General features: G+C 38.7%; 1 protein-coding gene across 1 annotated transcript in view; it reads left to right on the forward strand.

The window, feature by feature from the left end:
- FGF9 (fibroblast growth factor 9) overlaps positions 1-15,515 on the forward strand; it is a 37,699-nt gene extending 22,184 nt beyond the window's left edge. Inside the window, exon 3 of the mRNA XM_036746858.1 lies at positions 15,270-15,515. Within this exon, the coding sequence (XP_036602753.1) occupies positions 15,270-15,515 (246 nt within the window). The remainder of the gene's footprint in view (positions 1-15,269) is intronic.
- The last annotated feature ends 1,508 nt before the right edge of the window (positions 15,516-17,023 follow it).

Here is a 17,023-nt window from a genome sequence, read left to right on the forward strand (position 1 = left end):
TAGTTAAGATCATCATTACAAGTATTCTACTTTTAGATATATCATAGGTTCAATGGACTTTTGTGGGCTGGCCTGGGAACCTAATCACCATTTACAACACTGTTTCTATGGAAAAACACATTCCGAGTTTTGACCAGTTAGGGACTGCCTAGTTACAAATAACAGGAAATACACAGTAGAAGAAGCATCAGAAAGGGAAACTTCAGTCTGTCCCTTCATTTTTCCATTCTTCCTAAGGCTATGTGGTAGGAAAAGCATTGCTGAAATTGAAGTGGGAAGGGCCTGGGTTCAAATGTTACACCTGCTACTTAATTACCTACGTAGCTTTGAGGAAAGTCAACTTACTTCTGGCTTCAGTTTCGTCATCTGGAAAATGAGCAGATTGGACTAGACAGTCCCTACAGGCCCCTTAAGGTATAAATTCTGTAATCCTCAGTCTAGTTTCCTTAACCATACTAGTTCCTTTGATGTCCTAACTCTTCTGTCCAAGGTTATCTCTTTCGCAGAAGTGCAGATCCGAATCCCTGGCCCACCTTCAAGTAAATGAATGGCTCAATTCCTTCCAGAACCTTGAGAGAACCTACAGAGAGGTTTTTTTAGGCCCAGGCTTCACCAAGCCCCTAGAAAATTCTTCATCTGCTTTTCAGTCACTGCTATAACCAGTAGGGACTAGAATCTCCCATGGTTCTTGCTGTCTGGCTCACAAGATATGTTTGGTAGCCACCCTAAGTTTTAGGCTTCAATGTGGAACTTTTTTTGCCATGCCCTTGATTACAGGATTTGGAAACATGGGTACGAGGTTTTTGGGGAGTGGGGTGGGGATGGGGACAGAGGCAGATATTTTCTCCCTCAATTGTTTCCTGAGCTATGTCCCTGCTTTGATTTCCCCTAATCCCCACCCCAGCTTCTTTCTGTTGCTCTTTCAACCTGGCATGCCGCTGCCAGAACCGCTTGATATCTTGCTGCTGGTCTGGCGTGTGCCTTGGTCCTAAAATCTGGTGTCACCTGGGGATTGCAGTTGAGCCACCCAAAGAACTTGCTCTAATTGGCAGCCACTCAGAGCTGGAACTGGAGCCACTGGACTATTGACAGACCCTCAAGGAGCAGGAACCGCAGTTAGTAGACACCCTTGATTGTTTCTAGCTCTGAACCCGTTACATACAAAAGTGGCAATTGTACACCTATGGATTTTTTAACCTTCTCAGCCAGCTGAGAAAAATGGCAGGATATGTGAAGGAACCATAAAATGGCTAGCATTTTCCTTTCCAAGTAGTATTAAGAAATGAATTGGTTTAGTAGTATATAGAACTGTTTCCTTTCACCCTTTCCAGAAAGGGTTATTTTTTTTGTTCTTAATCAATTCCTCCCTTTCTTAATCTATTTTGTTAGTCTTCCATAAGCTTTCCATTGCATATTTCCTCTTTCTGGGAATGAAGGGCCAGTAGCGTAATGCAGCATTCCAAAAACAGACTAGCCAAGGTCATGCAGACACATTGCTCTCTCTGGTGCATAATGTGAGTCCTTTCCTGTACCCTAGAACTGGTTTTTTGGTCGTTTTTCCTTTTTAGCTACCGTGTTGCATTGTAAATTCTTACATAATTTGTTGTACGCAATCAGCCCTGGGCTTCTTTCTGCATTACTGCTCACTGAGTGCTCTTTCTGAACAGCTGTGTTTCACATAATCTTTTCTTTGTAGTAACCTGCATTTTAAAAAATAAAACATTTCTATAGTTTGTTGTTTCCTACCCCTGGTCCTGTTATTCTATACTCTCCCTTGGAGTCACCTCTTGGTCCTTTGTTTTATCCTGAGCACTTTCCTATTTAGCATCATCTGCAAGTCTCAGGGAGTATGGGGGAGCATTCTCAGTATGGAAATGCTGATCCTGATGATGTATGTGCACATTCTGGGGCCAAGTGAAGTAACAGATTTTTGCTTTTGCCATTCAAGACAGTCCTCAAATTTGTCCCTCAAATGAAGCAGATGAAGTTATTCCTTCAAGTCATGATGTGGCATTTTATAATTTAGGATGTTTTTCAAATTTTAACAGCAGAAAGAAGCTGTTCTGTTGGAATTTGTTTTCTCTGCTTCGTTCTTAAATGAATCTAATTATTCCTTTATCTACTTAGTGTTTTAAAATTATTTTTAATTTGTTAGGGGTTTAATTTTCTCTGTACATAATATGGGAGATTGGAATAGGTAATTGACTACATATTGCAATTTATATGTTGCTCTACTGCACCCAAATGGCAAATATCTACCCCCTTCCCCATCTGTTATAGGGTGTAGAGTTCCCATTCCTTTGAGTTAAGACATTGTGTCTCTAGAAAACACAATTTAGGATGGAAATATGTCCCCTAAGAGGGTTAACACATTAAGTCATTATCACCAATTATCACATTAATTAGACAGCTGTGACCTAACATAGAAGACTGGGAGAATCTGGCACAGGACAGGTAACGTGTTATGGAGAAGAGGAGGAAGTTAAAAGAGGACTGTAAGGCTTTAGGCCTGGGTAGGCCTAGTTGGAAGGCTTCAGCCACTGGTGGTACATGATGGTGCTGGGAACTAGGAATGGGACATGGAGCATGCCAACTCCCATTGATTCTACTTTGACAATATCTTTCCCTTGTGTCTTCTCTGCTTCCACTGCAACTACTCTAATTCAGGCCCTTGTCTCTTCTTGCTTTGACTATTATAATATTTCCTGAGTAATTTTCCTGTCTCCAGTCTATACCTTCCCTATTCCATCTTTGCCCAAGTAATCTTCCTCATGTAGCACTTTGACTATGTCATTGGTCAACACAAAAACCTTTAGTGACTCTCTATAGCTTATCAAATAAAACATGAAGTCTGGTTCCTGCCATTCAAAGCCCTCTACAGTTGGACTCCAAATTACCTTTCCAGTCTAATCTCATACTATTATTCCCTTTAACATACTTTATATTCCAGTATGGTTAGATGACTATCTCCTCTTTTCATGTTGCCTTCTTCCATTATCAAGCCTTCTCCCATATCTGAAATGGACCCTTTGTCTTCCCCACCCCTCATACCTCCATCTTTTGAAGGTCCCCTCTTACTTCATGAGCTCAACTCAGGTGCTACCTCTTCCATGAAGCCATTCTTCATGTTCCATTTGCCCTGTGCTACACTCCTCCCTCCAACCTGTCTAACCTGATAAGAATTACCTCTCTCTTAGATTTCTCATAATATTTCCTTTTGTGGCACTCTACTCATCACATTCTCCATTGTATCAGTTATTTATGTATGTATATTGATTGTCCCTAGATGGTAAGCTTCTTGGGAGCAGAATCTGTGCTATATTTATCTTCCCATAACCAGTGATAGGCTTGTACAGAGTAGGTGTTTAATAGAAATTTGTTGAATTTAATTGAGTTTGGGTGGGAGAAGCCAAAGGAAAACTCTAACTACTTAACTGCTTCACCTGAGACTGGTGCTGAGGAATGGTACTTGATCTGGCTGTTAATGTTCATGGAAAATCAGAAAGGACCAGGGAGATGCCAGACAAGGTGGTTTAGGAATTGCTAAGTTATTTCTTTTTAGGGCAGCATTTTCTTCCTTTTACATTTGTCATATATGTGTGTGTGTGTGTGTGTGTGTGTGTGTATGTATATATATATATATATATGTATATCTGTGTCTATATATATATGGCTTTTTTCTGCATCCACCTTTTCCCAATTTCTTTTTTTTGGAGAGGGGAATGCAAGGCAATTGGGGTTAAGTGACTTGCCCAAGGTCACACAGCTAGTAAGTGAGTGTGTCAAGTGTCTGAGGCTGGATTTGAACTCAGGTCCTCCTGACTCCAGGGCCAATGCTCTACTCACTGTGCCACTTAGCTGCTCCTTACCAATTTCTTAGCATCTTTAGGTTATTTTCTTAATTGAGTTTTCTTAAAATAGTTCAATATGTCAGGTCTCCTAGTCAGCTCGTTACTTTATCAGTCACTTTATCAGTCAGCAGTGCTCATTGAGCCTTCACTTTAGTTAACATGATATAGTGGAACCCTGAAAGGGATATATCTACTATGTAGAATGGTAGCATTTTGGAATAGGAAGTGATCTTGCTTACAGATCACCTCTCATATGAACATAAATATCAGACCTGAGAAGAACATTCAGTTAACAAGCCTTTATTAAAAGCCTACTACATGTCAGACATTGTGCTAAGTGCAAGAGATAGAAAGAAGGGGGAGGGGAAACCTAGTTCCTGCCCTCAGTAAGCTCACAATTTAATGGGAGACATAACATAGAAACAACTATATACATCCAAAATATGTACAGTATAAATGGGAGGTAATCCCAAAAGTAAGGCAGTAGCGGAGGGCAAGGGGAGAAGAAGAAGGAATGACTGGGAAAAACCTCTTGCAGAAGGTGGGATTTAATCCAGTCTTAAGGGAAGTCAGAAAAGCCAAGGTGGAAGGTGAGAAGGGAGAATATTTTGGGCATAGAGGGTAGCCAGTGAAAAGGCATCTTAGAGGTGAAGAAACAGAAGGCCAGAGATTGAATGTCTCACTCACAGTCACACAGTGAGTGACAGAGCTAGGATTTAAATCCAGCTCTTCTCACTCAGATTCAGCATTCTTTCTACCACACCCCAGTAGTCCCAAGCTTTGGTTTTACAGATGAGGTCCAGATCTTCTAAAGCCAGGAGGAGGGAAGATCATGTAGCAGAGACACAGAATTCTTGGTCTCTCAGTGTCTCAGTCTTTGTCTTTCTGTCTCTCACTCACTCACCCTGCACTCCATTTAGCTATCACTTTGGGAGCACTTAGAAGATAAAGCTGTCATCCTCTTTCCTTTCTCTATTTTGTCCTTTATCAAAGCCTTTTCATTCTTGTTCCTGCTGCTTAGAACATAAATCAAGCTGGTGTTTCTGCTGCATTTGTTGTTTCTTTGTACGAGTTAACGGATACAGCAAATTCTCACCTTGTTTTTATGGTTATTCTCCATGTTTATTGCAGTCCCTTTTTCACCCTCTCCTGTTCAGTATGCCTTTTAAAGAGCATTTTGGATGCGATATCATCCCTTCCCTCCAACATCTGCCAGTTTATAGGATTAATAAATTCAAAGCAATGAGAGATCTTAGAGGTTATCTAGTAAACTCCTCAACCTTGCCATTTTAAAGATGAGAAAACTGAGGCTTAGCGTGATTCAATGGCTTGTAAAGGTCACAGAGTCAGCAAGTGGCAGAGTCCTGCAGAACCAGATCCTTTGAGCACAAATCCATTGCTCTTTCCTCTGTATCCAGAATGCGAATTCAACAGACATTAATTACAACTCTGTGCAAGGACCTTGGAAGATTTAGAAACAGAAAGTTACCTTTGAAGATGTTTTTAGCAGGTCTCTTCAGTCTGACTTTAGACTTTGACTTTTGACCTTTCAGATTATCAAGTGACTTCTAAAACGAAATAGCTGGCTGGTGGTATGTGTATATTCTTTGAATTGATTCTTTATAGAGTAGAATTAAAGTAGTTCAGGCTTGTATCATTTGGTATTTAAATGTTTGCTGCATATTTCTAACCATTTGTTAAAATGCTATGCTTGCCAGGACCACAGAGTCAAACAAAAATGGGGGTCAGAATGTGTAAATGGTTGCTATTATTGGCCGATATGTGGAGATCTCATTAAATGACCACCTGAAGAGCCCATGTGAAACTTTTAAAAGATGAATGCCACTCACATTAAATGTCACTGCATTTGAAAAGTGGAGCCTCAATTGAAATGAATTTTAGTCTTTATGAAAAGCATGGCATTGTTACCTTTGAAGGGAAAACTTCTTGAAGCAGTTTATACTTCACAGAAAGTGGTTGTCACAGTCTTTTTCTCACTCATATCTAATTCTTCAAAATCACATTAGAAACTTAGCGTTTGGAAGTTAGAACCCAAATTTCCTTTGATGTGTTCTTTCTTTATGCCTTGACTCTCTGAATTTCACCTCTTGACCTTGCCCATTTTCATCATTCCATTTATTCCCTTATTCAGTCAGTCCCTCCATACCTTTTCCCTCTTAGCCTTTGTCTTCTTCCCCAACAATATTTTCTGGTGCCAGCTGATGGATGAGTAAAGTTGGAGGCTCTCTTGAATCTTATTATAAGGAAGCAGCATCTAAAAGGAATTTTATGTTAAGATTTCAGTGCAAGAGATCCTTACTTTATGAAAGTCTATTTGGGGACAGTTTCTTGCCTAGTACCTTTAATAAATAATAGAATTGGCTAGCTTACATTTGGGAACTCCTACATGATGAGTGCTGCCATTGTAACTCCATGTTGAAGCAAATCTCAAATACACCTGGAGGAGCCAAAGCATCTAACCCTCCGGCTAAAGCTAAAATGAAATTCAAGGATCCACTGGCACTGTGCTACCGGGAACTATGTGGTACTAAATCTGATGGAAGACAGTTTATCAAAATTAAGACTCTCTTGGTGCCAATAGACAATGATTCTTTTAGTAGATGGAAATACCTTTGTACTTTACACAGACCATTTGGAAAAACAAGTGAGCCTGTTTAGTTCTTTCTGTAACTTTTCTAATGGCTATTTCTGTAACCTGGAGAAATGGTAACCCATTTGATGATGGCTTTTATCTCACGTGGAGACATTCAAGTCATATGTCAGTGACAATTCCCAAAGAAATAGAAATTTATTGTTTAGTGTAATATATAGCATATGTGCTTTTAATCAGTATGCAAAGTTATATGGCTGAATTTGAAAAGCTTTTCCTGAAAGGGTTGTATGGAAAAATTAAATGCCCATAGACTACACAAATACTAAATGCTCCTTAATGTGAATTAAGACTCTTAAGTGTGAATTTTACTGTGTGCTGGGGGCAAAACACTTTTTGTGGGACTATATTTCAGCAATTATAGTGAAATCTAATAGGAAAATGTGATTTGATGTTCAAATGTTCATTTTATATTCTTTAGAGGAACATATGCTACATGAAGCCAATGGATACTATTACATATTTAGCAGATTGCTCTTGATGTTATTTAGGGGTGCGTTTAATGGAAGTGTGTGTGTGTGTGTGTGTGCGCGTGCGCGCGTGTGCTCATTGTCTGAGGCTTTTTTTTGTCTAACCTAAGGTGAATCATTACATAACCCCATGCTTTAGGTTGACCATGCTGACCTGACCTAAGTGTTTTAGTTGTTGTCCTAGTTCAAGTGATCAGTATTTAATAGAAAAGCTGACAAGCTGACCGTTCTGTGGTTTTTAGTCTTTTGAGGAAAATCCAGCTTTTTGAAGGGGTATTTGATCTCAGGCAGATCTCGAAGTAGACTGAGAAACAGCTCTCCTCTGCTGATTTCCTGTGTTTTGTTTCCTTCTCTTCTCATCTGCTTCCCTCATTGGGGATGTCTCCCTGGAGAGGGGAGTTAAAAGACTGGGCTTCTTATTAAGGTCCTTTAGTCATTATATTTAATCACCCCCATCCTTACAACAACTCCCATTAAGACTTTACTGCTATATTATTAATGAGAGAGAGAGAGAAAGAGAGAGAGAGAGAGAGAGAGAGAGAGAGAGAGAGAGGGAGGAAACTATATGAGAATATAAGAAGGAATAAGAACCTATCTGTAAGAGGTGCTGTGGTGAAGGAAGTTTTAAATACCATAACTCTAATGAATAGTAGATATGAAAATGAGTGATTACATCAAAGTCATTAACTTATAAAATGTGCAGGGACTCCACAATTAAGTCTGTTCCTGAGTAGTCACTCTTAGTATTTAAAAATATGATTTATGTAAGCTGACTATTGCTGAAATACTCCAAAGGATCTGTGTGCTTATCTACATGGGTGTTTATTCCAGGGGTACAGATTGCAGCCCATCCTTGCCTGCCTTTCTTTTGTGACTCTTGTCCATATTTGCCTCAGTACTGATGTGTTGAGGATTTTCCCTCAAGTTCTCCTTATATTACTTGTATACAGATAGAACATTGGTTGGTTCACTCTTCCTCTCTGACTAGGCTTCTTTTTTTTGTCACACATTTCTTTGACACAAAGAAATAAATGTAGTCAACTGTACAGTTGGTCAGCTAAATGTGTTGTCAGATCCACAACATACATATGTTAATGTAGAAATCCTTTTTGAAAATATCATTGCAGAACTACAATTTATGCCTTTTCAGAGAACTACTGTTCACTGGGGGAAAACTTCCAAATCAGCTCCGTTTTCCATTTTTTATGGTTATAGATACAAATTGGGCACAGTAATGTCTACATGGATCCCACACTTTCTAATTTCCTTATTTTTCAAATTAGCCTCCCCAATGGTATGTGCTGTAAGATAACATTCCTCAATATGCATTGGGACGTACTGTGATTTTTCCCATCATTAACTCATATTTGAGTTTTAATGGGCCTGGTGCAAGTTTTGCTGTTTTAATTTCAGTTTTCCTCACTGCTCAGGACTGGATGACACGGAATAAAAAGGGGTTTCCATAGTAGCTAACATTCACCAGATTGCGTTCCAAAGCATGGGCTTCAGTAGACTTTTGAATCAAGTCCACATTCTCCACCCAGGCCTGGTGATATAATCCAACAGTTCAAAGATAGGTATGCTATAAACAGCTACAGTTAAATAATCTAAAAAAGCAGTTAAAACGTGGAAATACAGTAAAACACGAATTGATCACTTTATAGTGGAATACTCTATAAACTGTCTGCATTGGAAACATGTGGTGAGTAAGAAAACATCTGAGTTGCATAATTCTAAAGTGTATAGTTATGGGCAAGCAGACACTTTTTGTATCCCCCCTACTCTCCCCACCATTGCTCATGTGTCAGAGCATAGATCGAGATTTCTCTTAAAGTTCCACTGATATACCTTTTTTTTAAAAAAACTATAATTTGTAAGAATTACTCTGGAGCATAAATAAAAAATAAAGAAAAATTAATTGAAATGTACAAAAATGTTGGGATAAAGTATTGAATGAAGCTGATTTCCAGAAGTCTTCCCAAGTCAGCTGTAATACTAGTGCCTATGCATACAGTGAAATCTTCTAGTTAGTGGCATCGATACTTCTAAACAAGAGGAAGAATGACTAAAACATGTCTATTTTGCTATAGAAGAAGAGCTGAAGTGGGTCAATGCTCTTTTCCTCCCACATTTTGTGTGGGCTGTTCGAGGTTAGCAGGAGGTGGGCATTGTAGGGAAATGGAAAGGGAAAAGGAGGAAGAGTAGGGGTTGTAAATGCTACAGAACTGCAGTGTGTTGGTGACTTTGGTCGTGTTTTGGTCTCTGGACAACTTCATTTGCTAAGTGAAACATTTGAACTCAGAAGACCAAGGTTTGAATCTTAGCTCTCTTCTACTTACTTCCAGTGTGAACTTGGGAAAGTCCTTTTCCTTTTCAGTTTTCTCATCTATTAACATGACGTGGTTGGACTAGATGGCTAGGTGGCCAAGTAGATAGAAGGCTGGGCCTGGAGTCAGCAGGAACTAAGCTCACGTCTGGCCTCAGACACTTATTTGCTGTGAGATCGTGGGCGAATTACTTTACTTCTGTGTGCCCTAGTTTCTTCAACTATGAAATGGGGATCATCGTAGCACCTACCTCCCAGGGTTGTTGTAAGGATCAAATGAGATATTTGTTAAGCAATTAGCACAGTGAATGGCATATAGTAGGCTCTTAATAAATCTTTCCTTCCATCCTTTCCTTCCTTCCTTACTCCCTCCCTCTTTCCTGTTTCCCTCCCTTTCTTCCTCGCTCTTTTTTCTCTTCCTTCCCTTCCTTCTTTCTCTCCTTTCTTCCTTCCCTCCTTCCTTCCTTCTCTTCCTCTCTCCCTCCTTCCCTACTTTCCTTCCTTCCTCCCTCCTTTCCTTCTTTCCTTTCTTCCTCCTTTCCTCTCTTCTTTCCCTCCCTTCCTCCTTTTCTCTCTTCTTTCCCTCTCTCCTTTCTTGCTTTTCTCCTTCTCTTCCTCCCTCTCTCTCTCTGAGGTAGGTCCCTTTGATCTCTGGGTCTATCATCTTATGGTATCTGGGATCTCAGTGCAGCTGATATAGTCTTTAAGTTCATATGGGAGAATTGAACTTCTCATGATTATGACAAATGCTCACATTGGATAATCCATTTTATTTTCTGGGTTCCCTAGAAAGCTATTTTATGTGTGTGTAAACTGTGCTGTAATAGCCTACGAGGGGAAATAGAACAGTGTTTACTGAGCAGTGAAAATGCCACTTCACTTTTTTCACTTATTCGATCTTCCCCCCTTTATGTTTAGGAAGTCTTTGCATTCTGACAGAAAATAAAGAAAATGAGAATCTTTACCAAAATAAGGACTACTAGAGCTCAAGTTATGACATTTCCTCTAGTACTATTTCTACTCCTTGTTTTTTGTCATTGACTCCTTTCTTTGCCCAAAAAGATTTGCATTTTTCACATTTTGAGGGGGAGGGGAGATAGTAGGGGAAACAGGGCTTTTGGAACTTACCCTTGAGATTCCTACAGTATATTCTGTTATAGCATGTAGTTCTATTTAAGGAAGGTCCAAGTTATTTCCTCTTGTCTCATTTTTTTAACCTTTCAGTATAAGCTAGTGGATCTTTGGGAGAGAAGATTAAGAACTGTCACAGTGTTTTCTGAAAAGTAACAGCAACAACAAACACATGCAAAACCCAGAGGTCCAAGTCATAACAATGTGGTTGTCTCCAACCCCTCTGTTGGAGAGATAATTATATTATAGTTATGGGTAAAAATAGAAACAAATGTATGTTTATATTTAATTAAGTGATTTTATTTTCAATTTAGGAAAATCACCTTTAGTGGTAGTAGGTAGTAATAGGAATGTATATTTATATATATATATATATTTGCATACATATTATATTTGTAGATATTTACATACATATACATATTTGTGTGTGTCCACACACACACACACACACACACAGCGCACAATAATATTCTTAATCTGGAGTCCATGGCTATGGATAGATTTCAGGGGGCCCACACAAACCTGAATGGGGAAAAAAATTACATCTCTATTTCCACTAACCTCTAACTCAAATCTAGCATTTCCTTCAATTATGAATCAGCCCTCTTGCCTCCAACAAACCATGATTCTGATTCTGAGAAGGGGCCCATTGGTTTTACCAGACTGCCAGAGGTGTTTATGACATAAAGAAGGTTAAGAACCCCTGGCCTAGATGACCAACCTATGAGATACCTTTTAGCATTAGGAATCTATGATATATGACATATATGTATATGTGTGTATTGTATATAGGCATTCTGCCCCTTATAATCAAAAGACTACTGTTTGAGAAATATATGAAATATAGAGAAAATATTGAATAGTGAGTGGATCCAAGAAATAAGAAAATGTGACATTTTAGGAATAGTTCTATTTTTAATAGGATGGATTCTGCAGTGCTTGTCAGGTGATTTGATTTCCCACAGAGAAAAGGAAAACTTCATTTGGATTAGTTTCATGTCCCCTGTGGAACTGCAGACTCAGTGTATAATACCACTCAGTGTCTGTTTTTGTAATTAAAGAATGCAACATAGCTTTTAGTTTTAAGTTTTTAAAATTTATTTAATTGCAGTAAACCCAAACTAGTGATTTTTAGCCAGGAATAATCTTTAATGTGAGGAAAATATTCATTACACAGATGGAGGTATAGCCTAAAGATAGCTACTAATATGTTTAACACACTATTTTTGTTCTGTCAGTTTTAATACAAATGAAAGAGAAAACACATTCAGCCTACTTTTTTGCCACCCCAGGAGGAGAGTGGGCTGTTGTATATCCACAGAGGGATGCCCTCTCTGGGTTCAGCTGGGTGTGTTGGTGAGGAAATTATCTGCCCCTTGTGCAGAGGCAGATGACGTGGAAACTATTCCCAAGTGTACACCCAGCTGTATACTTTCCATAGTGGGATTAACTTGAATGGGACCCTCCGTGTACAAGCTGTGTACTTTCCTTGTACTCTGCTGAAGGTTGAAGGGAAGATTAAACTAAAAATTTCCAAATACATCAAATGGGAAAGTAAAATTTTAACCAATATTTATGAAGTAGACATTTGTATAATTGGATTGACATTTTATAATGTGTGTGTGGGGGTGTTTTTCCATATTGACTGCCATAATATATCTGGGCCTAGTCTACATGAGAAGAGGAAAGGGGGAAAACTTAGATAATTATTCACATAATTCATACCTTAAACTTGCAATTGAGTAAAATTAATTTGTCATTGTCTGTTATCTAGTTGACACTCTTTATTGATCTATTGTAGGTAATTCCTTGGTTTCAGATTTTGGTCTCATTTTGCTTGTGTATTCACAACCTAACCTCAGGATTACCTAGCCTTTTCTTCTGACCTGATACCTGATTGCTCCTTTCTTCATGGTTTTCCTATACTTTTGGCAAAATTTCTTCTGTTCAGTGAGATAAAACAATTCTAACCTATTGAGTTCTTCTTGATTATTTGGAAAGGTAGCTTTTGAGATTACTAGCTCCTCATGGTGCATTGGGTTTCTTTTGCTTACTCAAAGAGCTGAAGCAGATAAATATGCTTGTATGGACATATAACAGGACTGAACTCTACCACTAGGACTCTTCCAGTCCAACTAAAGATAGAGATTTAATTGAAACAAGCCACACCAAGAACGGACAAGGACTGGCTGGGCCAACACTTGAAGACACTAGTTCTGCTTTGTTGTTTGAGATAAATATACACACTAGAAACCACATAGCTAAAATGGCTAAAACTTTCCTACTTTACTATACTTTGAAAAACTCATGAAGAAATCAACATGGGTAATGACACCTAGATCTTTGGGTGGAGGCACTGGTAAAAAGAGAAGTAGTTTAAACATCAACATAGCTGTAAGCTAAGAAGACTTTACAGGCCTTGGGAATTGATGAAAGCAGTAATCCCACAAAGTTGCACTCTGAGGGTATTTCTTTGGGTGTATATAGAAGCATGGAGGGGTAATCCCCTTGCAATTTTTTTCTTGGGTTCCTGGAATTTAAACCATGTCTTTGAGCATGACATGATAGAAAGATCATTGAGTTCAGAATCAGAGGAAAAAGTATTTGTTAAGCACTTACTATATGCAAAGTACCATGCTAATAAGCATTGGGGTTACAAACAGAAAAACAAGATAGTCCCCACTCTCAAGGAACTCGAATTCTAATTGGGGAAGACAACACATACAGGAAGTTTCAGCTGCAAGTAAGGTGGAAAGACACAGTGACCCACAGAGTACAGTGGCAAAGTGGATAGTAATTTTTTATTGTCATTTATACTGATATCTGTTTCTGAGGTTGAACCATTTGATATGCCAAGGACTTTGTAGTGAGAACTTTCTTTTACTCTTCAGTAGCTGTAGTTACTGAGAAGGTGGAGGCTGGAGCATCTGCAGAAAAAGTAGCTAGGTCAAATCTCCACAAGGGTTGTTCCCCTTTATGAAAGCTTGGGAAATGGGCTGGAAGTAGGATCAGTGTCTTGGTGTCTGTGGAGAACTATTCCTAGGGTCTATGGAATTACCTGCACATTGGTGGTGGTTGATGATTGATGTTAGTGGTGGTGGGGATATTAGGGGCTCTTTCTCCTCTATGGTTGCTTCTCTAAATGATAGCTTAAGGGGGCTGAGCTAGAAGTAGAACTGATGGTCTGGGGGATATTGTGATTCCCGGACTGTTGGGTATAGGACTCTGGGCTCTAAGGGGAAGTGTTAACTGAGGTCATATTGCTGGTTTTGTTCTCTTGGCTCTTGCAAACTTCCCTACTTCTTCCCTCCCTCAGGAAGCTCAGATGCTTCAGTTAAGCTGGGTAGTTGGCTCCATTGCTGACAGTCTTCCATTGAGGGTGTGTAATGGATGACCAGAATTTAGTACTGCATATAATTCATCCACTAAGTCCTGGGACAGAATTGTGTAAATGGAAGAAATCAGCATCTAATCTTTTTTTGTTGTTGTCGCCTGTTTGGTTATACTTACGTATATTGTTTATTTTATTATTTCTTTGTGAAGCTGCAAATAGGTAGTACAGGTCACTTTAAGTGCATTTGGTACCTTTTCCTCAAAGCATCCAGCATAATTCTACTTACTCAATATGTCTACATATTAATAATAATGAAGAAACAACATCCCTAATCCTAAGGCTGTGTTTTTCTAGGGGTCAGCAAAAAAAGAGGCATGCAGTGATGCTTTGGGTATCCTCATATAAAGGCAGATAGGTGGCCTAGTGGATAGAGTTCTAGATGGAGTCAGGAAAACTTGAATTGATAACCTGTCATGTACTACTTGTATGACCCTACGCAAGTTACTTAACCTCTTTGTGCCTCAGTTTTCCCATCTGAAAAATGAGGAAGATGGACTTAATGGTTCTAAAGACCCTTCCAGCACCAAATCTACGATCCTATAATACCCTACTTAGGCCTGCTATCGTTGCAGTTCGTGCTGGCTGCGTGACTTTTAGGAGAGGGGTGGACCATTCGTTAGTGATTCTGCAGTAAATGTTTGGCCCAATGGAATACTGCAGCTATATGCCCTTTAGAGAGTCTGTAAATATACTCTTTTCTTCTCTTGGCCGCTCCTTCCATACATATTGAGAGGGTACACATTTGTCAGCTGAATCTTTCATGCTGGTCAGCCTTAAGGAAGAAGGAGGTGAAATTGTTTTCCCCCTCCCCAATCCCTCAGGAGAATGAATGGAATTACCTGTGTAGGAGGATTGAAAATGCTTGGCACCAGGGCTAGTGTTGGTTCTCCACATGGAGATCACTGCCCATCAGGGTTACTGCTACACAAGAAGCACTTTACAGAAAACATTTAAAAAATAAAGCATTTACCTGAACTTTTGACATTAGCTGGGTAATTTTCACTTTCCCAGCCTGTATAGTCACCCTTTTAATTGTCCGTAGTAAAAAGGAGAAAGCTTGGTTAATCACTTTCCATTGTCTCTCATTATCCTCTGTACTTCATGACTCACTCAAGTGATTGGCATGTGGGTTAAATTGATTTGGAAGCTGAAAAATTACTGTTCTTGGAAGACTGTCCACAGTTTAAACAGAAAACAAAACAAAATTCTAAGGCTATTTTAATTCTTTTTTTTTTTGTTAAGTAAGCCATTAAAATGGGAAATAAGAATGGGGCTGAATTTTTATGGTTGAGAAATTTGCAAAAATAGTTTTTTTTTTAAAAAGCATCTCTTTATCAAGATCATACCATGCTGTAGGATTGTTTTAAATGTCACTGAAAGTTGATTATTTTTAGTAAAGTATTTTATTTCTGTTTTGTCTTCACAGGAAAAATTAACCCAAGAATGTGTATTCAGAGAGCAGTTTGAAGAAAATTGGTATAATACATACTCATCGAATCTATACAAACACGTGGACACTGGAAGACGATATTACGTTGCATTAAATAAAGATGGGACTCCAAGAGAAGGGACTAGGACTAAACGGCATCAAAAATTTACACATTTTTTACCTAGACCAGTGGACCCTGAGAAAGTACCTGAACTATATAAGGATATTTTAAGCCAAAGTTGACAAAGACAATTCCTTCACTTGAGCCCTTAAAAAGTAACCACTATAAAGGTTTCATGCGGTGGGTTCTTATTGATTAGCTGTGTCATCATATCAGCTCCACTGTTGCCAAACTTTGTCGCATGCATAATGTATGATGGAGGCTTGGATGGAACATGCTGATTTTGTTCTGCACTTAAAGGTTTGTCCTCCTGGAGGAGAGCCTATGCCCACTCGCTTGATTTATTACGAAAGAGAGAGTGTGAGAGTGAGAGTGAGAGAGAGAGAGAAAGAGAGAGAGAGAGAATATGAGTGCATGAGTGAATGGGTGTGAGAGGGGGAGATGGAAGCTAGAAGTGAAAGCAAAGAGGAAAAAGGCCTGATGCATGCTGGGAAATAGACACGCTTTTAAATTTTTGAACAGTTGTATTTCATCATATATCAGCATAGCTGCCATACTTCGACTCATCAGGATTTCTGGCTGGTGGCCTGCTCAAGGGTACGCTGCATTGACAAAGGCATGGAGGGTGCAGTCTTACTTAAAAAAAAAAAGACTTTTCAGTTTAATTGCTTGCTGGTATCATCCCAGTGAGCTTAAAGCAAAGACCTCTTAGTAAAAAAAAAATAAAAAGTTAAATTTATTTATAGAAATTCCAAAGGCAACATTTTATTTATTTTATATATTTATTTATTATATAGAGTTTATTTTTAATGAAATATGTACAGGCCAGATAGGCATTTTGGAAGCTTTAGGCTATGTAAGCATTAAATGGCAAAGTCCGCTACGAACCTGTGGTAAATTCATGCAGTAACTATAAAGGTGCATGGATACGAGAAATTCTAGTGACCCTAATGTACTGAAAGGCGACAATCTCTTTTGTGCCCGTATTATTGTACAAGTATGCACACCACTCATGACCCTGAGTATTCACTCTTCAGACTGCTTGTTTCATAGCTTACCCCCCAGAGGATTAAAGATCAAACTGGGTCTCAAACTCTTATTCTGTGTCTGTAATATTTCCTCTCTGATTAAGTGGCTTATTCCATCATTGTAACTTCACAGTTGTGGAAAAGTATAAGGGTTGGTATATATTCTACTTGTTTAAACCTATTGCAAATTATACCAAAGCTAAACAATAAATATGCTTTTTATTTTTAGCAGATTTCCAGAACAGCAGGACTAACATCACCATTGTACTAATTTAAGGTTCTCAAAAAAAGGAAAAAAGAAAGAAAAAGCTTACATAGCACAGAATTATTTTCAAGAGGCAAGAATCAGGTTAATAGGATCACTCTTGTAAACACTTTTTATTTGTTCACTTGGCTATCTACTATGAAACGATAAAAGTTCCTTAGGGGTCATTGTAACATCTTCTATGGAAAACTGCTTTCAGTGTGAACTGTCATCATACATTATACTAGCACCCTTCTTAAAGTAAAACTTGCAAAATGAAACTAATAAATCTTTATTGATAATGACAATGAGGGGGAAAGCATTATACTTGTTGGTTGTGTTTTGTTTTTTAAAATGG

The sequence above is a fragment of the Trichosurus vulpecula genome, chromosome 2 (genome assembly GCF_011100635.1).
Source record: "Trichosurus vulpecula isolate mTriVul1 chromosome 2, mTriVul1.pri, whole genome shotgun sequence".
NCBI classification, from domain to species: domain Eukaryota; kingdom Metazoa; phylum Chordata; class Mammalia; order Diprotodontia; family Phalangeridae; genus Trichosurus; species Trichosurus vulpecula.